This window comes from Salvelinus fontinalis, chromosome 8 (genome assembly GCF_029448725.1).
Source record: "Salvelinus fontinalis isolate EN_2023a chromosome 8, ASM2944872v1, whole genome shotgun sequence".
Taxonomy (NCBI): Eukaryota; Metazoa; Chordata; class Actinopteri; order Salmoniformes; family Salmonidae; genus Salvelinus; species Salvelinus fontinalis.
In genome coordinates, this window is record NC_074672.1 from 17,332,318 (window position 1) to 17,357,595 (window position 25,278).

Here is a 25,278-nt window from a genome sequence, read left to right on the forward strand (position 1 = left end):
TTACACTGACACCCCAACACACACCCACACACATAACATGCGCACACGTGCATACTGACGCCACACACACACACACACACTCACACTTTCACACTCACCACATACGCTGCTGCTACTATCTTATCTATCCTGCTGCCTAGTCACTTTACCCCTACCTTTATGTACATAGCTACCTCAATTACCTGGTACCCCTGCACATCGACTTGGTACTGGTACTCCCTGTATATAGCCATGTTATCCATGTTATTTTTTACTTGTTATCATTATTCATTATTCACTGTGTTTTTATTCCTCGTGTCACTATTTCTTATTTGATATTTTATATTTAACTGTGTATTGTTGGAAAAGGACCTGTAAGAAAGCATTTCACTTTTAGTCTACACCCCGTTGTCTACGAAGCATGTGACAAACACAATTGGATTTGATCAAAGCATTGACATAGATCAAACTCGCAAATCAAACACACGGTTGCCTTTAACCCTCATTGTAGGCCAAACATATAGCAATATCAAACTGATCCTGAAACCAAAGGCAACTCTGAAAAACACTGGTGATGACTAATGGAAGACAAAGGTTCCTCAATAGTGCTATAGATTTATCACCGGAAAACATTATTTAATTGGCTGTTAAGGCATTGAGAAAGTCTGATTCTTTCAAGTAGCTGTATGGAGGATTGTTTCCTCACATGACAATCTGCCATTCACTTTATTCCAGAATTACACTCTCATACATTTCCCAGAGATAACTGATCAAATTTTCCATGTCAAAATATTACACTTGATCTCTAACATAACCTAATGAGCACAACAGTATTATTTTTGGGAAACGGTAAATCATTTCTTGTTACTTTCACACGCAACGCAAATGCTAAGCACATTTTTGAAAAACACTTAACACAACTCCATAAAAGATGCAAAACTCAGTTGAGTAAATCGTGACAAAACCAAATTCTAACATTTGGTCACAGCTGGTACAAATTACTCCCAGGAATGTGAACCTCTTCTGCACGTGTGCAAAACTTGTTTGCACGGTTGTTCAATCAGCAATCAGTCCTTATTCAAGCATAAAAAAAGGTCACCTCTGAGTTGCTGTTTGCAAGAATGGACCAAGTTAGAGGCCGAGGGCAAAGACCAAGGAGGGGTAAAGGGGTCCGTAAAGGAAGATAGTTCAGCTCTCAGTGAAAATGAAATGTTTTAAAATAAAGCCTTTGTTTCTGGACATTCATGCTTTTGAGTGGCATTCTATTTATTCGTATTTTTTTTAAAATTATGTAATCTATTTTTATATGGTTTGGTAAAAATGTTTGAGTGACATTCTTTCTGCATTCATCATCTTTGGTAAAATCATTTTGGAAAAAAATAATACAGCCTATACTGTGATAATGTTTTGTTGTCTTTTATAATTATAGTATCAACAAATGGCAGGGTTAACCCTGTTAGACAATACCTCCCACAGTCTATAAATCTCAATGTGTGTGAGTATCCTTGTTTATGTGTGTGTGTGTGTGTGTGTGTGTGTGTGTGTGTGTGTGTGTGTGTGTGTGTGTGTGTGTGTGTGTGTGTGTGTGTGTGTGTGTGTGTGTGTGTGTATGTGTCTGACTAGCTGTAGAACAAAATAGGTCACCCTTAAAACAAAAAGCTTGCAGTCAACATCGCAACCGTCTGCTGAATTTTCATTGGTGGGCTTGTCTCCATAGTAACAGGTTAACCTTGAGGCAGTAGTCACATGGGCAGGCGGGGTCTTGTGCTGTCTTGGAGAATACAGCATGACATCCATGATCACAGTCACCCACTCTGGAAGGGTTATCACAGAGAAAAGAGATTCCCCAAAACAGTGTTCTCTCATGACTAAATGTAGGCTATGCTTGTCAATCATAGAGGCAGAGATAAAATACATTCAACACTCATACATGTGTGTATACTATAAAAAAAATGTAAAAATGAATACAATAAACGTAATGTATAAATGGATGTCAAATCCCTTAAAAAACAGGGTAAGAAAAATACAAAGATATCTAATATTTGGTATTTAGCATCAGGACATGTCACGATCTCTTTGTTCAGGTGAAGATCATCCTCAGCACATTTCTAGTGACTGTTTTCGATCATCTCTGTCAGGGGTGGAGAGGATTCAATACCATTTCCACTCACTACCTTTCAAATTTCAAAACCTTTTCAAATACTTGAAAATAATGGGCAATTTCCCTGTACACGATTTGTCAATTCCCTCAATGAAATGAGTTGAATGAAATGCACCAATTACAGGCCGTCATATGGTTTCTAGTGTACTTTGAGTATCTGGGAGCACACATACCTTGGCAACACAGCAACTATAATTGAGCAATGCTCCCCCCTACAGGCTAGAAAGCTTCTCTACCTAACAAAACATAGATAAACTTTCAATAAGGTTAAATTTAATATACAATTGCCAATTATCATCTGATAATAAAAAACAAATAAATAGGTAATTTCAAGATAGTGTCTTGAGAGCGGATGAAACTGATTCAGTTTCATGTAACACCATATACATTATAAACATTAGCTTGCTTGAGCAGTCCAGAACTGAAAAATCCAACCATATAAATAGAATAATGACCCATTAACATCTAATATAAACCATATACAAATGTCTTGTTGTACATACATTTGAGTATTGACTTGTTTATAGAGACCCTTTGTTGGGTCCATCTACTGTATAGCAGCTTAATGGAATGTGACTGGTGTTGCCAGGAAGTTCTGCCCTTACATTTTACATTTACATTTAAGTCATTTAGCAGACGCTCTTATCCAGAGCGACTTACAAATTGGTGCATTCACCTTAAGATATCCAGTGGAACAGCCACTTTACAAACAGTGCATCTAAATCTTTTAAGGGGGAGGGGGGGTCAGAAGGATTACTTTATCCTATCCTAGGTATTCCTTAAAGAGGTGGGGTTTCAGGTGTCTCCGGAAGGTGGTGATTGACTCCGCTGTCCTGGCGTCGTGAGGGAGATTAGCCTTGTTAAACCAGCCTGATCTGGCAAGCACACAGTCTGGTTTCACAAGGCTAGCCTTTAACCTTGTGTTTCACAGAATCAAGTTCATTATTTGTTGTTTTGGTCGCTCCTGTTCCTCATCATCACTCCAGCCTGATGTTCCACCATCTGTCCCAAAGTAGCGGTCCCCAAAGTCCCCTGTATCAACAGAACACACAGATACACAGTTTGAGTTGTATGACACAGAGTTAACTTACATTACACGGAGTACAGAATACATACATCGCTGACTTCCACCACTGTCCATAACACATAACCGGAGTGCTACAGCAGAGCCAAACCCACCAATCCCAGGAATGACTTGGAGGAAGTCATCAACACCCATGTCCACAGCGGTGGTGAGGATTTTGACCTTGGGGAAGGCATAGGCCACCGAGTGCACCCCCAACCCTGCCATCAGCAGAGAGACCAGCGCTATCTTCTCCTCCTGCACCTTGTGGTCCTGCACAGATACATCACAACACTCATTTAACACAACACACAATCAATGCTATGCCATCTTTTTAAAACCCAGCCATTTAGTATGGTGGGTAATGGGGGTTACTTTCATAGAAACAGAACTACTAATTATAATTCTATGGTTACTATAATGATTAATTATGAAGTAGGGGGGCTATCAGTTATTTTGGGATAGGGATGTCAATTGCTACTTTACCAATAGGGCCCTCACAGCCATCATGGCCGCAGCGCCTGTAGACACAGTGCTTTCCATTAGAATGACATGGTCCTCACTGATGTCTTTGGGCAGAAGCAGGTAATGCAGCTGGAAAGGGATGGGCAGAAAGAGGAGGAAGGAGAAACAGGGTTACCACGGAGATACGATCAGGAGGTAGAGGAGGCAGATCTGGTTACTAAGGAGACACCCAGTGAGGTGGATATAAGTGTGACTATTCTAAACAAGGCCACTTCTTTCTTCAGCCAATAAAGATCTATTCTATTCTGTTACATTCTAAAGTACCTCTGGTTCTCTTGAGTCCAGGTTGGTCTGGATGAGGATCTTACTGATGCGGACATCCTTACACACCGCCCTCAGGGAAGGCTCCATGGTCTCCCCTGCCCGCAGGATGGACACACCTGTGACCTGGAGAAAGGAGGATCCAGCTTCAGAATGGTTACAAACACAAACTCTGCCCTATTAGAAAGGAACACTAAACACACACATGGGAGCAAAATAGGAGTACTACCAATGACTGTATAGTACCCACCCCTTTTCCACTGAGGCTTCTCTTCCCCTCATACTCATGGCCCTGTGGGGTCTGTACCGTGCAGGGCTGTGACATGATACAATAGGGATAAAGTCAGTTACATTATGTCAAATCACTATCAAACCAAATAACATATTACAATTAAATACACTATAATATGGTGAAAAATGTCCACATACCTGAGAGGGCAGGAATGTTAGAGCATGTTCAATAGGAGGCGCATGAACCTCTTGGGGTAGAATATGAACTCGTCTCGACTGGTCTCCTGATTCCTGGATTACACAAATGAGTTGGAGAGGAGAATGAGAAAAGACCTAAATGTCTCTCATTGCTAAGCTCTATGACCTGGCAAATACCGTCTGGAAGACAGAAGTGTCTGTGGACGTTAGTTTCGCTCTAGACCCATAGACTGTGATCTGACCTGATGATGGTGTGCAGGCCTTTGACCTGAGGCGTACTCTCCAACACTCTGAGGGTCTGGGGGAGGGGCTGAGTCTGCTGGGCCGAGGCCAGGACTGCCCTGGACGAAACAACACAAAGGAGAAGACATTTGAATAGGTGACAATGACAAGAGACTGTTCTGCTCTCCCACTAGTTCTTCAGTAGAAGTCAACCATGTAGTCACACTGAGACACCTGGTGGGGGTATTGTGAATAACACCAGGAAGAGAGGCGTGGAACGAGGGAGGAGCTGTAGGAGATGTGTATAAGCCTACCTGACACTGAGCTCAGGGCTGCACAAAGAGAGAGAGAAAGAGATAGAGATCGAGAGCAGGAATGTTGTAAAGGGTGAAAGAAACAGAAAGAAAGAGAGAAAGAGGCAGATGTCAGCCACTCATCCCTTCACTATGCCTCTACAGACACTTCAGCATTCTGCCACTGTGTAGCACCATCTTCTCATGCACAGTGTTCTGTGGCTCACTCACCTCCTCCATCTGCTTGTGAACATGTTGGACTATCAGGTAAACGGCCACCATGTTACCACCACCTGGCAGAGGTACACATTCTACATATTTTCACTTGGAAACAACATATTTTCACTTGGTCAGAAACATTTCGCTAGCTCATATGGCTACCTCATAATTAACATGATAAAATATCTGCACAGAAAATTTGCTATGAAATAATAGTATATCTGCAGGATATATATGCCGTCATATGGGTATTAGCTCCTAATGGCTAACAAATATTAAATAAAGATTGGAAGATACCAAAATATTGCACTTTTGAAATTTCTAATGGTTAGTGCTAAATCACTCACCTCATGGCACAATGATGTCTGCCAGCCGAATGTAGGGTTTGATGTACCGCTCAAACGCAGGCTTCACAGACTTGTTTTATGGCTTGATGACCCCCTCGATGTCCCGCCCGTACGAGCCGGATGTCTAAGTCGGTGTCCACAAAGCTCTTCATGTCTAGGAGCTGGAGACAGACAGAGCAACAAGAGAGCACTATGTTCCTGTACCTTGCAGTCACAGAGGACTCGACTGATTCAGTAAAGAGATCAGAAACCGTAAACATGTGATGATCATACAGCCTTACCTCCAAAAGCTCTTTGTCTGCAAAGGACATGATCCCCTCAAAGATGACCACACTGGCACCATACACAGTTTTCTAAAGAGGGGAGAGACAGAGACAACAGAAATGCTCAGAACTGCAACAGCTGCAAGTTATCTCTATCCAATAATGTTTACGGTGGATAAATATATCAGGAGAATCTACAGTTTTCACTTTGTACATGGCCTCTCATTAGTTCTGCACCCACCCAGTCTTTCTGTCTGCCGTGTGTAGTGAAGTCATACACTGGGATCATGACACTCTTGCCTTGTTTGAGCCGCTGCACGGTGGCCACCAGCAGCTCAAAGTCAAACGCCCCTGGGTGGCCAAAGTTGTAGTCGTTACTTACTGGCTGCCAGGGTCTGTTTCTCAGAGGTCAGAACCTAGGGGGTACAGGAGAACAAACTTCAGGGATGGATGGACACAGAAACTCAATGGGATCATTCACAGGATAAGGGTGAATGTGTAAAAATAACTGTACGTGTGTGCATGTGCGTATGCATGCATTCGTGCATATTGAGTCCATGGGACAGGATGCATGTTGTTCCCTGCTGGTCTATAAATAGACATGATGGAGGGAAGGATGGGATTACTCACGCTATAGACAGTCTCTTCCCCATGTGCTTCACATGCGATTAACATCATTAAGAGTGAGGGATTGTGGGTAGGCTCATTCATACAGTATTATAAGGGTGACATGTCTGTCAATAAGGCTCCAGGCTGTTGTGAAGAACATACAGTAGCATCTCCGAAAGGCTAAAGCCCAAGCAAGCCAAATGAATGACGGACTCTCACCTTGTAGAAGGAGTCCATGGACAACAACACTACCCAGGGGACATCCAGAGCCTCAATGATCTTATTGGCCACGTTGGTCTTCCCTGAGGCGCTGCCCCCACACAACCCAGCACAGACAAACACACATGTATTTTTGAGTACAACAACTTGTCAACAATAAGGAAAGACCATTACAACACCACATATAACAGCAAAAACACCTGAGTAACACTTCACACATTGACAACAAAATAAGGCATACACCCATGAATGTTGTACCGATGACGAAGGCCTCTTTGTACTCTGCACCATGCTCATCGTACCAGGGGGGTCTGCCTGCTGTGTAGATGGTGCGTGTGCAGGTGCGGAGCAGGGGCGGCTCTGTCTTAGTCTGGGATGTGCTCTTCCTGCGTACGGCGGTGATAGGGGAGCCAGGCAGGAGCCGGTCCAACGAGTCTTCCCCACTACCACTGTAACACAACAATCATCATATCATCAATAATTTACACCAGTGGGCTAAATCTGGGTCACACAGAGTGTTTCTTGGCAGCCTTAACCAAATGTTCTTTGAAACAAAAGTATACACCTCACACACGACTATTAGTTTAAAGAATAAGTCACCTGTACCATGTCAGATATAGAGTTGAAATGTATTACATCTTGAGTTTGCATCACAATATGACACATTATATACATCATAGAAGACTGAAAAATAACAAAAAAAATTCACATAGAAACACTGGATTTTTGGTGTAAAATAAATAATTCTACCCATGAGGCCACTAGTGGGCGATTTGGTCATTTGATTGCAGGAAAGGGTTTTAAGATGTTATTTACAAAGATCTGTAGGTAGAATTACAGTACAGATAACAGAAAAGTGAAGGATGTTTTAAACGTTCTCGTTTTATTCAAATCTGAGAGAGGGCAGTGAGGGTCATATCCTTTTACAGTCAAAGCTGGAGTGTTATAACAGGACTATAATGGTCCTTATCGTCACAGATAGGTTTATACCAACACCATCACACCCTTGTTTATAATCCAGCTCAATTGAATGTTAAAAAACAGCCTAACGGTTACATCAGACTCTGAATCCACATTTAGTACTGTTCAAGCTCCACTAAAGCACCAACATAAAACATCTTGGTTAGTTTCAAAGCATATGTTTTTGGTAGATAGATCCTCCATTTACCTGCACCTCTCATCATCAGCATGTCTCAAATGACATGGGATGGGACAACACCCCGTGGTCTGAGTGTGTTTACGAGGACCACAGAGTTGCTTGGCTGTTATTAATAGAGGCCTGTTTACACCAAGACTTCCTCTGCTGTTCTTCATCTTCAAGTTCATAGTCTCGAGTGAGCCAGACCTCAACATGGTATTAGAATTGCTGGAGCAAGTCGAGGCTAATGTGTGCAACGCTCCAAGAAGGGCAGGCAGGCATAGTACTGCAGGGCAAGTGTTTGTCTGATTATCATGTTTATCAGCATCTTTCTTGCACAATGCCAGGGCACTGCATTTCATTCAGCATGTGTCCATTGTGGCATGTGGCAATTGATGTTACTACATTTCTTACCATTCTCTACCTAGTTATTATAATGCATAAAACTACATACACCCAAATGCTACAATTTCAACAGATACATATTGATAGCAGAGCAATGCAATAAATAATATGTCATTATGTTGTGTTATGTGGTAGATACAAGGCAGATGTCCATTAGACGGATCCTATTACGCGTCTGCTTGGTGACGGAGACTTTATTGGCAACGACATCACAGGCGCATTGAAATGATAATTGGTTAATGATCAAACTTGATACCTGATTCAGTAACCACCTGGTAATTTAATAAAATGTACAATGCTTCAAACATTATTTTATATAGCCAACCTTGACTGTGTGTTACGCGCAGGTGGGAATTTGTATCAACTAAACAAACCCCACTGCGCTCGGAGAGGTCAAATTATGCCGTAGTAGATTAGGCTACAACGAGAAGGACGCATAGGCTGCTGTGGTTAGCAAATAGTAATATAATTGAGTATTATTCTCAACCTCAAATGATTTAAAGAATAGTATGAAATACTCTATGGTGCAAAAAGCTGTACCTGTCCGAGCAGGATGACATTTTCTTTCCGCTGCACTTCGTTTCGCACAGCATCTCTCGCCCTCCAGACAGCGACATGTATTCAGCAGTGGCGGTCGGTGACGTTTAAGATGGAGGATGATAATTTTTTTTATGAGCATGGCCTTATTTCTATTACAGCATATTGAATGACTATAATTCATATTTCATTCACCCGAGCTCAATTATTTATTTTTATTTATTATTATTTGTTTTTTCTCACCTTTATTTAACCAGGTAACAACACAGAGTTACACATGGAATAAACAAATGTACAGTCAATAACACAATAGAAAAGTCTATATACACTGTGAGTAAGATAAGGGAGGTAAGGCAATAAATTGGCCATGGTGGAGAAATAATTACAATTTAGCATATAAACACTGGAATGATAGATGTGCAGAAGATGAATGTGCAGGTAGAGATACTGGGGTGCAAAAGAGCAAAAAAATATAAATAAAATAATTAACAATATGGGGATGAGGTAGTTGGATGGGCTATTTACAGATGAGCTATGTACAGGTGCAATGATTTGTAAGCTGCTCTGATAGCTGATGCTTAAAGTTGGTGAGGGAGATATGAGTCTCCAGCTTCAGTGATTTTTGCAATTCGTTCCAGTCATTGGCAGCAGAGAACTGGAAGGAAAGGCGGCCAAAGGAGGAATTGGCTTTGGGGGTGACCAGTGAAATATACCTGCTGGAGCGCTGCTACGGGTGGGTGCTGCTATGGTGACCAGTGAGCTGAGATAAGGCAGGGCTTTACCTAGCAAAGACTTATAGATGACCTGGAGCCAGTGGGTGTGGCGACGAATATGAAGCGAGGGCCAGCCAACGAGAGCATACAGGTTGCAGTGGTGGGTAGTATATGGGGCTTTGGTGACAAAACGGATGGCACTGTGAAAGATTGCATCCAATTTGGGGAGTAGGGTGTTAGAGGCTATTTTGTAAATGACATCGCCGAAGTCAAGTATTGGTAGGATAGTCAGTTTTACGAGAGTATATTTGGCAGCATGAGTGAAGGATGCTTTGTTGCAAAACAGGAATTTGATTCTAGATTTAATTTTGGATTGGAGATGCTTAATATGAGTCTGGAAGGAGAGTTTACAGTCTAACCAGACACCTGGGTATTTGTAGTTGTCCACATATTCTAAGTCAGAACCGTCCAGAGTAGTGATGCTGGGCGGGCGGGCAGGTGCGGGCAGCGATCGGTTGAAGAGCATGCATTTAGTTTTACTTGCATTTAAGAGCAGTTGGAGGCCACGGAAGGAGAATTGTATGGCATTGAAGCTCGTCTGGAGGTTAGTTAATAACACAGTGTCCAAAATAGAGCCAGAAGTATACAGAATGGTGTCATCTGCGTAGAGGTGGATCAGAGAATCACCAGCAGCCAGAGCGACATCATTGATGTATACAGAGAAGAGAGTCGGCCCGAGAATTGAACCCTGTGGCAACCCCATAGAGACTGCCAGAGGTCCAGACAACAGGCCCTCCGATTTTACACACTGAATTCTATCTGAGAAGTAGTTGGTGAACCAGGCGAGGCAGTCATTTGAGAAACCAAGGCTGTTGAGTCTGCCGATAAGAATGCGGTGATTGAGTCGAAAGCCATGGCCAGGTAGATGAATACGGCTGCACAGTATTGTCTTTTGTCGATGTTATGATATCGTTCAGGACCTTGAGCGTGGCTGAGGTGCACCCATGACCAGCTCGGAAACCAGTTTGCATAGCGAAGAAGGTACAGCGGGATTCGAAATGGTCTGTGATCTGTTTGTTAACTTGGTTTTTGAAGACCTTAGAAAGGCAGGGTAGAATAGATATAGGTATGTCGCAGTTTGGGTCTAGATTGTCTCCCCCTTTGAAGAGGAGGATGACTGCGGCAGCTTTCCAATCTTTGTGTATCTCAGACGATATGAAAGAGAGGTTGAAGAGGCTAGTAATAGGGGTTGCAACAATTACGGCGGATAATTTTAGAAAGAGAGGGTCCAGATTGTCTAGCCCAGCTGATTTGTAGGGGTCCAGATTTTGCAGCTCTTTCAGAACATCAGCTATCTGGATTTGGGTGATGTAACATCGATAGGTTTAGTTTACTACATGATATTCAAATGTTCCCTATAGCCATCATGAGGTTGATTCAACCTAGCCTTTGAATTAAAGTTTACAATGTAGGTGCACAGGTCGAGAAAACATTTTGAGTAATCAAGGTGACAGACAGTCACACATTCAATACCGCCTTGCACACTCTTGCCTGCATCTAGCTGATGGGTTATCATTAGTCCAACAGTTGCAAATAAACATTTCTATTGGACAAATTCAGGTATGTTTATACTCATTTAGTTCATTTTGCTTCAGTTTACGAAACCTTTATTTAACTAGGCAAGTCAGTTAAGAACAAATTGTTATTTACAATGACGGCCTACCCCGGCCAAACCCAGACTACGCTGGGCCAATTGAGCGGCACCCTATGGGACTCCCAATCACGACCGGATGTGATACAGCCTGGATAGCAGCCACATACCAACAGCATGATAATATTGCTCGTTGGAAAGGTTTTTTCGCCTGGTCACAGACAGCTGATGTGTTGTGCACTGTCCACAAGCAAAGGGAAAGGTGAGAGGAGGAGAGCATGTAAATGTGAGAAGGAATTATACAAGCCAAACCTTTATATCACATCCACTAACAGCTACACACAACCTACATCGTAGTGATCATATTAGCTAACGTCATAGCCAACATAGCTACTAGAACTAACGCGTTAGTAAACCTGCTACAATCATGCAGTACAGTCAGAAAGCAGTTTCACCGGTGGATTCCGGTGGCAATAAATTAATACAACCAAAAGCCTTGACTTGGAAGGGTTCCAGTGTTAGCTAACTGGCTATGGCTATCCAACATAGCATCCCTTTCTTTTTGAGCCAGGTGTTTGAGGAGGCTAAACTATATTCGCTAAGTGAAAGTGAAAAAACCCCACTGAAATATAGCTCTATTGCTTCTCCTTCATTTTTAAACAAATGTACTTGCTCTAAACTGTTTAATTTTATCTTTGAGTTAACTGCTTACATTTTATGCACTGCAGTGCTTGCTAGCTGTAGCTTTCAGTACTAGATTTATTATCTGATCCTTTGATTGGGTGGACAACATGTCAGTTCATACTGCAAGAGCTCTGATAGGTTGGAGGACATCCTCTGGACGTTGTCATAATTACTGTGCAAGTCTATGGAAGGGGGTGAGAACCATGAGCCTCCTAGGTGTTTTTATTGAAGTCAATGTACATGGAGGACGATGGAAACTAGCTGTCCTCTGGCTACACCATGGTGCTACCTTACAGAGTGCTGTTGAGGCTACTGTAGAACATTGCAAAACAGTGTGTTTTAATTATTTGGTGACGTGAATAGATTTAGTATAGTTTTATCTAAAAAGGTTAACTTTAATGTTTCACTATTTGTATTTATGAACTCCCCTTCCTCCTCTGAGGAACCACCACTGGCATTCAGTAGGAATACTGTCATCTTAGATGAGGATAGTGGGTAATGTAGTTTATCTCCAGTCAGATGATACACAAAAACCATGTAAACCAATGTAAAATAAATTTTATTTGTCAGAAATAATGAGCCTTTACCCAAAAATGCATCTCACAAAAATCTTTTCAAATAAACCCATTTGAAAATACAGATTAGAGTGTATTCACAATTAAACACTGGATCTATAGGATACTTCTAAAGAAACAGTGAGACAAAAAGGAATCATTCACAACCTTGCAACTGTTAGGTTAAAACATAGAATAGCATACAAATGGCTACAAGACACAACCAATCCTGACAGAGTCTATAATCATGATTATAGACTTCAGTCCAGACAGATTTGGTTGATGGAAAACAGATACCGAACTTTGTAAACTTGGGGCTGTGCTCTATTGATTGTCCCAGCCAAGTTTGATGCTGCATGTGATCATCCCATGTGTCCTCTTTAAAGTTCATGGTTTCCATGTGGTTCATATTAATTCTGACCGTTATACAGTAGTCTCCCTGCATGCACACCGTTGAATACATTTTTCCAGTGTTCAGTGTAAACAGCCCAGTTAGGAAAATAATATCCATGTTACGACAGGTTCCCAAAAGAGCCACCTAGGAAAATAAAATATGAGGGGGAAAAACAGAAACTGTTAGAATGGCATCCAAACTTGACCAGTCATCTTACACATAATCACAATACAAAAAAACAACTCAGTATTCACCTCTGCTAAGGAGCTGCAAATTACGTTCCTCCTCTTGCACCTGCAGTTGAAGCACCTGATGTAGGAGCTCCTGCCTCAGCGTCTCCTGCACCAAGCCCATCCTCTCCAACTTACCTCCATTCAGACGCAACAGAGCACGGCCTGACAGGGAGCAGAGAGAGGAGGCTGCCATTAAAAGCTTAGTAATTCACTCATCCACACCCGCTGTATTGTGTATTTTACTCGCATTTTAATATTATTATGAATTATGGTTTTTGTGCTAGTGCAGTAGTTGTTACATGTGATGGCACGAAGGGTAAATCTCAGCAAGCCTATTGATTCAACTGACAGTACTCTGCCAGCCACTCACGTCAACTGTATTCCACTCTCATTTTAGGACTGTAAATGATGATTTGTGCTAGTGCATTTTTCCTGGTTGAATACCTGTGATGGCGTGATGAGAGAAGGCTTCTACGTAGGTCAGGTAGTTGTGAGGACAGTGTTTCTTCAACCATCGGCAGACGTCCTGCTGAGTCCATAACACCACAGGTCGGATCAGACTGGGCTGGGTGGGGCTGGTGTGGTAGATTCCATAGGAGTCACCTGAACGATGCTGGAAACATGAGCACGCACACAGAGAAAGTTTCCGTAATGGCCCGCTCCTGCTTGCACGTACAGTGTTTTAACCTTGAGTACCCCAAGGGATGACCACTCCAGTCAGACATAAGCACATCAATCAAGGAATCTGTTCAGACACCCAGAGGTCCTTCCTTAAAATGTTAACTCTGTAGGTCACCAGGGACCACTTGCATGATGTTAGCCACACAGATATGATGCATGTCAATGCAGTTGCCAAGAATATAGTGATGTGAGTGACTTTCCTTTATTTATGGTCACATACTACTTTCTCTGCAACCACTGCACTTCTGACAAAAGCACACACACTAAACACCTTACTAACCAGGACTATCATATAAAAAGGTCCCCCTGCAGATCAAAGCATACATACATATGAAACCCGAAGACCAGGGAGCATAGTTTTGTGAGGAATGAGCATCAGCATCAGACCAAGGAGCATAGTTTTGTGAGGAATGAGCATCAGCATCAGACCAGGGAGCATAGTTTTGTGAGGAATAAGCATCAGCATCAGACCAGGGTGCATGTGGGTCAGTCTTATCCAAAGACCAAATTCATTCCTTTGGAATCTGAGCAGGATGTGGGTGACTAATCAAATGAAGCCTTTGATCATTCATTCACTTTAAAAAAAAATCTATGAATGCAGTGTTCCCTCCTCTGCTCTGATCTTCTTCTCCAGAGTAGAGCAGCCCCACGTAAAGTTCAAAAGGTTGGATCGCAACATGCTAGTGCTAGCCCCCCCACCCCCCCCACCCTCCATGCATTTTTTAGCACAGACATTCATGATACAAAATTCTGTAACATATTCCAGTGATCGTGAAAGACACAAAGAATGAAGCCTATGCATGCATACATGCAAGGGGACTGAAAAACGGTAGCAGAAAAACAATCAATGTACCTCTGTCATCAACCAAAATTTGTAGGGTACTCGGAAACCCCAATGTATAGGTGAGAATTTTTCATGAATTGGTCAACAACCAGGCATATCAAAATTGCAATAGCAGGATTTAAAAGTAAATTTAGAACACAAAAGGTGCACTGTGCTGTAATACCACATGAAGGAGATAGATACCATATTATATCAGATACCATTAATTGAAATTGCTAGACATGCTTTGTTAGAAAACATATCTGTAAAAGCACATACTGTAAGGTTCACTCCAGCCATTAGATTTCATACAGTATATTTAAACAATAAGGGGGTGTGGTATATGGCCAAAATACCACAGCTAAGGGCTGTTCTTAGGCACAACGCATGGCCATATACCACAAACCCCTGAGGTGCCTTATTGCTATTATAAACTGGTTACTAAAGTAATTAGAGCAGTAAAAGTAAATGTTTTGTCATACCCATGGTATACGGTCTCATATACCACGGCTGTTAGCCAATCAGCATTCAGGGCTGGAACCACCCAGTTTATAATGCCCCTTTAAGCTCTTAGTCCACAGACAAGTGCTGGCGCTTCTGCACATAGGAAGGCCAGCAGTTCTATTTAAATCCATTCTAAAATGCTAAAATGCTAAAGTGCCTCATAGCCCTCTGGGTTAACAGCATCTTCCATTCTCCACAAACAAAGTGCTGCTCAAGTTGGAACAATGGATGGACACCAGATAGCGCATTGCATTTGTCAGATTATAAAAAATAAAAAAATATTTGTGAAGAGAGAAGCCTTTATGTTGGTATATGACATAAGGCTAGAGAGAAGCTTATATACTGTACACATTTACATTTAAGTCATTTAGCAGACGCTCTTATCCAGAGCGACTTACAAATTGGAAAGTTCATACATATTCATCCTGGTCCCCCCGTGGGGAATGAACCCACAACCCTGGCGTTGCAAGCGCAATGCTCTACCAACTGAGCCACACGGGAACACATCAATTAATAATGGAAAACAAAGGCTTTCTTAGACTGATCTGAGATGAATGAAAACCTAGGAAGCTCTTTCCTTTTCTTATTTGCATGTGCATCTGGAATAGGCCTACAATGATGAGAGATGGGGTGGATGACGAGAAGCAGCTAAAGCACAAAAAGGCATCCATTATCATCATGGCTGAAAAGCAATACAGAAATGGGGTAACATGGATTTCCCTACACCCCCAATAGCATCTGCTAAATATGTGTATGCAACCAATACAATTTAGCATCTGATCTGTCATCATGATATGATATGCCAAAAATCATAGAGATCCAGAGTAGTTGAGGTACTTTACCTGATAGCTCTCTGTCCCAGGCTGTTGGAGCAGCTTCACTGTCCGGCCCCCTGCTGTTTTCTGACCACGCCCGCCATGCCAGGTGAGGTTCCCTCCCGTCTGTCGACTCAGGTGCTTGAAGTCCTCAGGCAGTGCCCTATACTCCACAGCAGGCCGGCAGAAACTGAAACTGGAGGCTGCTAGAAGATAATAAGCGAGAGAGAAATGATTTGAGTGAACAGTGCTAGTAGCCAATACACAAGCTCGTGGTTCTTACTTGAAACACCCTCAACGTCTGTAATTTGCCCTAAAAAGGCATGTGAGATCTGGAAAAATATCCTTGGGTTGGGGAGTAACTGATTACATGAAGAAGAAAAAAACAGTTCAGTTACCAGCAAAAATCGAATGCCTTTTAAGAGTAAGTAATCCAAAAGTAACCAGATTACATTACTGAGTTTGGGTAATCCAAAAGTTACATTAATGATTACAATTTTGGACAGGTAACTAGTAACAGATTACATTTAGAAAGTAACCTACCCAACCCTGCGTGTACCAAAGGACTAAAATGGGTGCCTACTCACTGAGAGATGATCTCAAACATCATTACTAGTTGTTTTTCCAGGCAGCCCAGGCACATGTTATATTAGCTGAGCCAGTAAACTGACTCGTTACAAGCTGTTGTTCAAAGGGATTTCAACTTTCACCCAGATAGCTCCCAGGGAATTATGGGAACGTCATATGGACTACTGCATATAAATCATATAGGACGTATATACGACAGATGTGCCATTCGCTCATCATTATGGTAAGTTACTGGCAGACACACACCCTATCCCACTCTGCAGGCAGCAGGTGTCTCTTCAGTACCATAATGAAGGGAAAAGCTGCTAGCTAGAGTAAACACACCATTACTGAAACCGAACCTGGCAACCAGCCACAGGTCATTACTGATTCTGTGCCCGATTGGGTTGATTTTCTGGCTGTGTTGGAGGCAATGTTTTGAGCAGAGTGTGTGTCAGAGTGTGCGCATGTGGGAGTGCATGTGCGTGATGCTCATTAAAATGTCTCTTCTCTAATTGACACAGAAGGTTTAATTGAAATGAGGACAGAATAAGAGACAGAGGAGATGAAAGGGTGCATTTTTGGTTCTCTTGCTTGTACCCCTCCTCTGCATCCTTCAGCATCCCCCTTATCACAGACCCCCAACAGAGCCGGGCTCTGCAAAGGCAGCTCTTGTTATCAACCCAAGCCATTCCAATGTCACTGGTGAAGAACATTGCCATAATGAACACAACCCTTTTATAGCAAACCTCTTCAGCATGGAGCATGTGTGTATGTCTTCATAAGACACTTAGTCACTTTAATAATAGGCCTACACATACACTATATATACAAAAGTATGTGGACATCCCTTCAAATTAGTGGATTCGGCTATTTCATCCACACCGGTTGCTGACAGGTGTATAAAATTGAGCACACAGCCATGCAATCTCCATAGACAAACATTGACAGTAGCATGGCCTTACTGGAGAACTCAGTGACTTTCAACGTGGTACCGTCATAGGATGCCACCTTTCCAACAAGTCAGTTCAAATGTCTGCCCCGCTAGATCTGCCCTGGTCAACTGTAAAGGCTGTTAATGTGAAGTGGAAACGTCTAGGAGCAACAACGACTCCGCCGTGAAGTGGTAAGCCATACAAACTCACAGAACACAAACTCACAAAATCATCTGTCCTTGGTTTCAGCACTCATTACAGAGTTCCAAACTGCCTCTGGAAGCAACATCAGCTCAATAACTGTTCATCGGGAGCTTCATGAAATGGGTTTCAATGGCCGAGCAGCTACACACAAGCCTAAGATCACCATGTACAATGCCAAGTGTCGGCTGGAGTGGTGTAAACCTTGCAGCCATTGGACTCTGGAGCAGTGGAAATGCGTTCTCTGGAGTGATGAATCATTCTTCACCATCTAGCAGTCCGACGGACGAATCTGGGTTTTGGCAGACGCCAGGAGAACGCTACCTGCCCCAGTGCATAATGCCAACTGTAAAGTTTGGTGGAGGAGGAATAATGGTCTGTAGCTGTTTTTCATGGTTCGGGCTAGTTTCTTAGTTCGAATTAAGGGAGATCTTAACAGGACAGCATACAATTACATTCTAGATGATTCTGTTCTTCCAACTTTGTGGCAACAGTTTAGGGAAGGCCCTTTCCTGGTTCAGCATGACAATGCCCCCATGCACAAAGCGAGGTTCATACAGAAATGGTTTGTCGAGATCGGTGTGGAAGAGCTTGACTGGCCTGCACAGAGCCCTGACCTCAACCCCATCGAACACCTTTGGGATGAATTGGAACACAGACTGCGTGCCCAACCTCACTAATGCTCTAATGGAAGAATTTCCCCAAAGTAATGTTCCAACATCTAGTGGACATGATTTTGGAATGAGATGTTCAACGAGCATGTGTCCACATACTTTTGGCCTTGTCATGTATTTCCACAAATAAGAAATTATGCTTCTTAGAAAATGTACCCAATGTAATTCGATTTCACTTAAAGACGGTCATAAGTGATCAAAATAGGCTACTACTTGAAAGAAACTGACTGTGGTCAGTTGTCACAGTCACCCTCAAGTCGCTGTCCATTTCAGCACCACAAGGTCTGAACAGCGGTGTCTTATTGGGCTACAAAATTCCAACTGAATGCTGAAGCCTAAGTAAATAAGATGGAAAACCGGTCAGGCAAATTCAGCAAAACTAATGTACACTTGTTTAGCTTAGCCTGCACATCGAATAGCCTGTAGTTAATAGGCCTAGTTACCGACAAAAAAAGGCTATTAGAGGAGAATATGGGAGATGATATTTGAGATGTCCGCATGCAAAATTATTGGATCTCTATTACCGTCCACAGCCATGGCGTGTCTCCTTTCCTTTCCCGTGAATGCACTAGTAAAAGTATCCCATCCTCTCCGGTAACCGCTGACCGACCGGTAATTCCCCGTTTGTGTTCTCCTCACCTCTCTGTTCTGCTACAGCATAGTCCTTTCCGCCAAACTTGACAGTACGGACAACCAATTATAGCCTACTTGAACAGGACTGCAGAAGCGCAAATTAGCTCCTCTTTACCGTCGCACAGGTGCCACTGCCAGTAAACAACTATCTCCTGAGTTCCCCGGTTATATGCAGTGGTGAGGTGAGGAATAACCACATGGAACAGGCTACCAACTGCCTAAATTAACACGAAGCATGACTGTAGCCTAAGTTAAAAAAAGTTTTAAAAAACACCCATAATAGGGATGCGCTCTTGAGCAACCTCTAATCAGATGGTGCTGCTCATAGTGTCCTGTCCCGGGTGACGTTATGTCTCTTTCGATGCGGAATGTCCCAATGAAGTTGGCTGACTGGTTCTGTCAGTGCGGAACTATATGCGTGTGGTTATCTAGTCGTGAGAATCAGGCGCACTGCTTTTTCTCAAGAGCCAAAATGAGCTGACTCAAAGTGCTGCCAGGAGCCCTGTAATTAGCGCAGCCAGTGGAGAGCTACTGAAAACGGGCTGATGAAAAGCCAGCCCAAGAAATAAAATAAGAGAACATTCAGCATAAGGACTCCCCCTGCCCAATGTAGTCAGAGCTTGCGGGCTCCCAAGATGGCATGTTCTGTGGTGGATCCTCAGAGCTACAAAGCCCAGGGGGAAACCCAGGGGCATTTCTAGGATTTAAAAACATTCGGGGCTTAGCCCAAAGCCAGTAGGGTGGTCCTGGGGAATCCTCCCCCTGCAAAAAAAATTATAATAATTGAAACAGCTAAATGCATGAATTTTGTGCATTTTGAGAACATTGAAAGACTAGATATTTTTCAGGTAACTTGCACCTTCCCTCCTGGCACAGCAGACACTGCCAGTACTCAATTACACTAGCTACTGTGGTTCTCTCTACCATAGAACACTATCTACTCTGAAACGCATACATCCACAGTGTATTGCCAAAAGCCTCCATACCTTTTAGCGTCCATTCTCTATGTTGAGGTCTCTTTTGTCTACCCTCCTCTGTCATCCTGTCCTGGCTGTAAAAATGGTTTTAATTGTAATTACAGACCTTTTCACCTCACCTGCAAATTCTTCGTAAACCATGTTGTACTTGTTCACTGTCTGAATTTCACCTGTTATAATTTGTGCAAATAAATAAAACTAATTAGAATCTATAGAACAGCTTGAAGTGATACAGTCTAATGTGTGCTCAACCCGCCACTGTTCTCTCTCCATCCCTTCCGTCACTTGTCTGTTGCCGTCTGCGCCTTGTCTGTTGCTGTCTCATGTTTGTTTGTTAATGTCTCCTTTGTCTATCCTCTTCTGTTTTGGCCTGTTTTGTTATTCTGGTGTCTCTCTCCATCATATTCTTCTGTTGGTGTCACGGCTGTTGAAAGATGAGGACCAAGGTGCAGCGTGGTGAGCGTACATTTTCTTTAATTTAATAAAAATGACGCCGAACAAAAACAATAAACACTACAAAAACAAACCGTGAAGCTCAAAGGCTATGTGCCCTAAACAAAGTCAACTTCCCACAAAGATAGGTGGAAAAAAGGGCTACCTAATTATGGTTCTCAATCAGAGACAACGAAAGACAGCTGCCTCTGATTGAGAACCACACCCGGCCAAACACAAAGAAATACACAACATAGAACATAGAATACCCACCCCAACTCACGCCCTGACCAAAATAGAAAAATAGAGACATAAAAAGGATCTCTACGGTCAGGGTGTGACAGTACCCCCCCCCCCCAAAAAAAGTGCGGGCCGCAAAACCTAAACCTATAGGGGAGGGTCTGGGTGGGCATCTATCCGCGGTGGCGGCTCAGGTGCGGGACGCAGACCCCGCTCCACCACTGGCTCACCCCACTTTGGTGGCACCTCTGGGGCGGGGACCCTCGTCGTCGACCCCGGACTGGGGACTCTCGTTGTGGGCCCCGGACTGGGAACCCTCGTAGCGGGCCCCGGATTGGGCACCCTCGTAGCGGGCCCCGGAATGGGCACCCTCGTTGCGGGCCCCGGACTGGGCACCCTCGTTGCTGGCCCCGGACTGGGCACCCTTGCTGGAGGCTCCGGACTGGAGAACTTCGCTGGAGGCTCCGGACTGGAGACCTTCGTTGGAGGTTTTGTGCCATGACTCCTCACTGGAGGCTTCGTGCCATGGATCATCACTGGAGGCTTCTTGCCATGGATCATCACTGGAGGCTTCGTGCCATGGATCATCACTGGAGGCTTCGTGCCATGGATCATCACTGGAGGCTTCTTGCCATGGATCATCACTGGAGGCTTCGTGCCATGGATCATCACTGGAGGCTTCTTGCCATGGATCATCACTGGAGGCTTCTTGCCATGGATCATCACTGGAGGCTTCTTGCCATGGATCATCACTGGAGGCTTCTTGCCATGGATCATCACTGGAGGCTTCGTGCCATGGATCATCACTGGAGGCTTCTTGCCATGGATCATCACTGGAGGCTTCTTGCCATGGATCATCACTGGAGGCTTCGTGCCATGGATCATCACTGGAGGCTTCTTGCCATGGATCATCACTGGAGGCTTCTTGCCATGGATCATCACTGGAGGCTTCTTGCCATGGATCATCACTGGAGGCTTCTTGCCATGGATCATTACTGGAGGGAGGAGACGTATGGGCAGTCTGGTACATTGAGCTGCCACAGGGCTCACCAGGCTGGGGAGACACACGGGAGGATTAGTTCTAGGCGCAGGCACAGGACTCACCAGGCTGGAGAGACATACAGGAGGCCCTGTCCTAGGCAGAGGCACCGGATACACTGGGCCGTGGAGGCACACTGGAGGTCTTGAGTGTAGAGCCTGTACAACCCGTCCTGGCTGGATGATTATTTTCGCCCTGCAGATGCGGGGTGCAGTCACAGGACGCACTGGGCTGTGCAGACGCACCGGAGACACAGTGCGCAGAGCCGGCGCAGGATATCCCGGGCCGTAGAGAGGTACTGGTGGCCAGATGTGCTGAGCCGGCATCCTCGGACCTGGCTGGATGCCCACTCTAGCCCGGCTGATTCGGGGAGCTGGAAGGTAGCGCACCGGGCTGTGCACTCGCACTGGCAACACCGTGCGCTCCACTGCATAACACGGTGCCTGACCAGTACGACGCTCGCCACGGTAAGCACGGGGAGTTGGCTCAGGTCTCCAACCTGACTCAGCCACACTCCCCGTGTGCCCCCCCAAAACAAATTTGGGAGCTGCATCTCGGGCTTCATTGTTAGCCGAGTCCCTTCGTAACGCTGCCGCTCTGCTCTTGCTGCCTTCAGTTCCTCCCGTGGACGGCGATACTCCCTAGCCTGCCTCCAGGGTCCCTTACCGTCCAGGATCTCCTCCCAAGTCCAGGAATCCTGGACAAGCTGCTCCTCCTTACCACGCTGCTTGGTCCGTTGTTGGTGGTGGGAAGTTCTGTCACGGCCGTTGAAAAAAGAGGACCAAGGTGCAGCGTGGTGAGCGTACATTTTCTTTTCTTTAATAAAAATGACGCCGAACAAAAACAATAAACACTACAAAACAAACCGTGAAGCTCAAAGGCTATGTGCCCTAAACAAAGTCAACTTCCCACAAAGACAGGTGGAAAAAAGGGCTACATAAGTATGGTTCTCAATCAGAGACAACGATAGACAGCTGCCTCTGATTGAGAACCACACCCGGCCAAACACAAAGAAATACACAACATAGAACATAGAATACCTACCCCAACTCACGCCCTGACCAAACCAAAATAGAGACAAAAAAATAATCTCTAAGGTCAGGGTGTGACAGTTGGTTACTCTGTCTTGTGTGTCTCTCCATCACATATTCTTCTGTTCTGGTCTATATCTTATCTGGTGTGTCCCTCCATCATATCCTTATCTTCTGTTGCTGTCTCTGTGTCTTGTCTGGTGTCTCTCCATCATATACTCTTCTGTTGCTGTCTCTGTCTTGTCTGGTGTGTCCCTTTAGTTTTTCAATCCAAAATGGTCAAGGGGATACTAGGGTAGCTTAACTTGTTTTGGGCTGGTGTCTGGGTCACCTACATCCTCTTCTTAACTACCAGTTGCCCCTGGCTGCTGCTGTTCTAAGTGTTCCACTGGCCTGCTGTTCTCATCTGTCTTCCTCCTTGGCTCATCTGCAAGGTAGAGTTACATGTCACTAATTTGTTTTAAAGGGCATCAGCACTTCCTGATTTGGCCTCGTTTATTTCAAGCTGTAGTAACATTCAGCTTCAGTCCACAGCGGTGCACTGTCAGAAGATACAGTATGTGATTTAGTCAGAAAAACGAATCTCTTCAGTCTGAGCTAGCTAGCAACGTGGCTAGCCAGCCAAGCTACACTATATGGGGCGGCAGGTAGCCTAGTGGTTAGAGCAATGGATTTGTAACCAAGTTAAAAATCTGTCGTTCTGCCCCTGAACAAGGCAGTTAACCCACTGTTCCTAGGCAGTCATTGAAAATAAGAATTTGTTCTTAACTGACTTGCCTAGTTAAATTAAGGTAAAATAAATAAGTACCGTAGCTACAGAAATGAAACACATGAAATACACTCGCTGGAAATAAATACTTTTCCTAATATAATGACTTATAACGTCCTTAACTTGCCCATTCACTAAATATACTGTTAATTATAAACTGGGTGGGTCGAGCCCTGAATGCTGATTGGCTGACAGACGAGGGATATTTAAGCAATAAGTCTCTAGGGGGTGTGGTATATGGCCAATATACGAAGGTTAAGGGCTATTCTTATGTACGACGCAATGTGGAGTGCTAGGACACAGCCCTTAGCCGTGGTATATTGGCCATATATCACAAACCCCCAGGTGCCTTATTGCTATAAATTGGTTACCAACGTAATTAGAGCAGTAAAAATACAAATGTTTTGTCATACCCGTGGTATACGGTTTGATATACAATGGCTTTCAACCAATCAGCATTCAGGGCTCGAACCACCCAGTTTATAATAGACCATACACCACGGGTATGACAAAACATGATTTTTTTCTGCTCTAATTACGTTGATAACCAGATTATAATAGCAATAAGGCATCTCAGGGGTTTGTGGTATATGGCCAATATACCACGGCTAAGTGCTGTGTCCTAGCACTCCGCCCTTAGCCGTGGTATTATGGCCATATACCACACCCCCTCGGGCATTGTTGCTTAAATAACTGATGCTGAGCACTAACGCTAGCTCATTAGCATAGCCAACACTTATTCTGAGGGAGACTAGCTAGTTAGCTACCACTAACCCTGCACAAACCTGTGGCTAACTCTGCTGCTGCACTTTTACTTTCTGGCTATTCTGCCCTTTCCACCTCATTCACTGCTGCCTGCTCAACCTGAGAAGCTCAGAATATCCTTATTTGCTCTGTGCTGTGCTAAACTGCAGACTGACTGAATGACAGGCGTTTTGCTGAATGATTCCAGCCACAGTTTTTATGCGAGTAAAGTCATACCATATAAAAAAATATATCAGAAAGCTGTGATGAAAGGAAGTTTCGGTACAATTTTATAAATGCTGACAGATCATTTGTTCGTTCGACATGGTGGGATCTTTTTGTTTCGATAAAATTATGGGAGAAAAGCCGGTGGAAACGCCTTTATGCGCAAATATTGATATAACAACCATCATATTGAAGTAAACTTGGAGTCACGAGATGACATGTATGGTCCTCCCACTACGACTCCGGAAACCATGCAGTGTATTAGGCTACAGATTACATAAATGATGAACTGCACAGGGTGGTGAAAGTGCACGGTGATATTGATGCTCCTTTCCAATAAATATCGAGGGTCTAAATTCTGGTGACGTGATGATTGACTGCGGTTTGACAAATGTAAATATTATCCATAAAAATGTAATCATGTAGACTAGTCTAACCACACAGCCTACCCCCACTGTATCTGCGAGGTGTTGGCTAGCGTGCATGTGCCAAGACCAGAGTAGGCACATTTGTCATTTAAAAGCAACAGTTTGTGACAAAACTATCTGTACAGTTGAAAATGCAATGGAAACAAATGTAACTTTTTATGTAGTCCATGAACACTTTTTTGTTTGCACTACTTCGTCACGCGCTGATTATCTCCAACAAGTCCGTTTGGTGGAAACAACTCGTGGGAAAATGCGCATATTTTCTTCATGCGTAACCAATTGGATGGAAAGCTAATGCGTGCTATAGTTGTAGGGGACGTGAACGGTCCACTGCATTGTAAAATCTTGGTTAATCACAGTAGCTACCGCGTCACTTCAGGAGCTTCTCGCAATGCCTACTACAGGGTTTCCCCACTACATAATCCCTCAAATCAAAATTAGTTTTTTGTCATAATTCAAGGGTAGGGTTAAGAAGGGTTACCAGTGTGTTTAAGGTTTGGTTTAAAATCAGATTTTAAGAAGATACATTTTCAAAATGGGCGGAGTTTAACCATAATTATGACTTTGTTGCTGTGTTAACTAGTGACAACCCTACTACTGCCTAGCGCATTACCCTACTACTTCCTAGTGCAATATATTGTATTGTTTATTTTTGTCATCA

General features: G+C 43.7%; 1 protein-coding gene and 1 pseudogene across 3 annotated transcripts; both read right to left on the reverse strand.

Annotated features, from left to right (window-relative positions):
* Window positions 1-658: 658 nt before the first annotated feature.
* On the reverse strand, window positions 659-8,787 carry LOC129860759 (uridine-cytidine kinase-like 1; annotated as a pseudogene).
* Window positions 8,788-12,256: 3,469 nt separating this feature from the next.
* On the reverse strand, window positions 12,257-20,024 carry LOC129860760 (sterile alpha motif domain-containing protein 10-like). Of its 3 annotated transcripts, none has more exons than XM_055931471.1 (5): window positions 19,829-20,024; window positions 15,750-15,928; window positions 13,344-13,512; window positions 12,921-13,061; window positions 12,257-12,810 (listed from the first exon to the last, which is right to left on the reverse strand). In XM_055931471.1, exons 1-5 carry the CDS (start codon window positions 19,848-19,850, stop codon window positions 12,785-12,787), a joined length of 537 nt encoding a protein of 178 aa, XP_055787446.1. In that variant the 5' UTR covers window positions 19,851-20,024; the 3' UTR covers window positions 12,257-12,784. The 3 variants fall into 3 exon arrangements, with proteins under 3 accessions (XP_055787446.1, XP_055787448.1, XP_055787447.1); XM_055931473.1 differs by lacking the exon at window positions 19,829-20,024 and adding an exon at window positions 18,624-19,498 and having other exon boundaries at window positions 15,750-15,925; XM_055931472.1 differs by lacking the exon at window positions 19,829-20,024 and adding an exon at window positions 18,624-19,496.
* Between the last annotated feature and the right edge of the window lie 5,254 nt (window positions 20,025-25,278).

Coding starts and splice junctions, on each gene's coding strand:
- LOC129860760 (XM_055931471.1), bottom strand. CDS start 19,850: ATGGTTTACGAAGAATTTGCAG. Junction 13,513..15,749: donor CTGGGACAGAGAGCTATCAG/GTAAAGTACCTC, acceptor TCATGTTTCCAG/CATCGTTCAGGTGACTCCTA. Junction 13,062..13,343: donor CTCTCATCACGCCATCACAG/GTATTCAACCAG, acceptor GCTCCCTGTCAG/GCCGTGCTCTGTTGCGTCTG.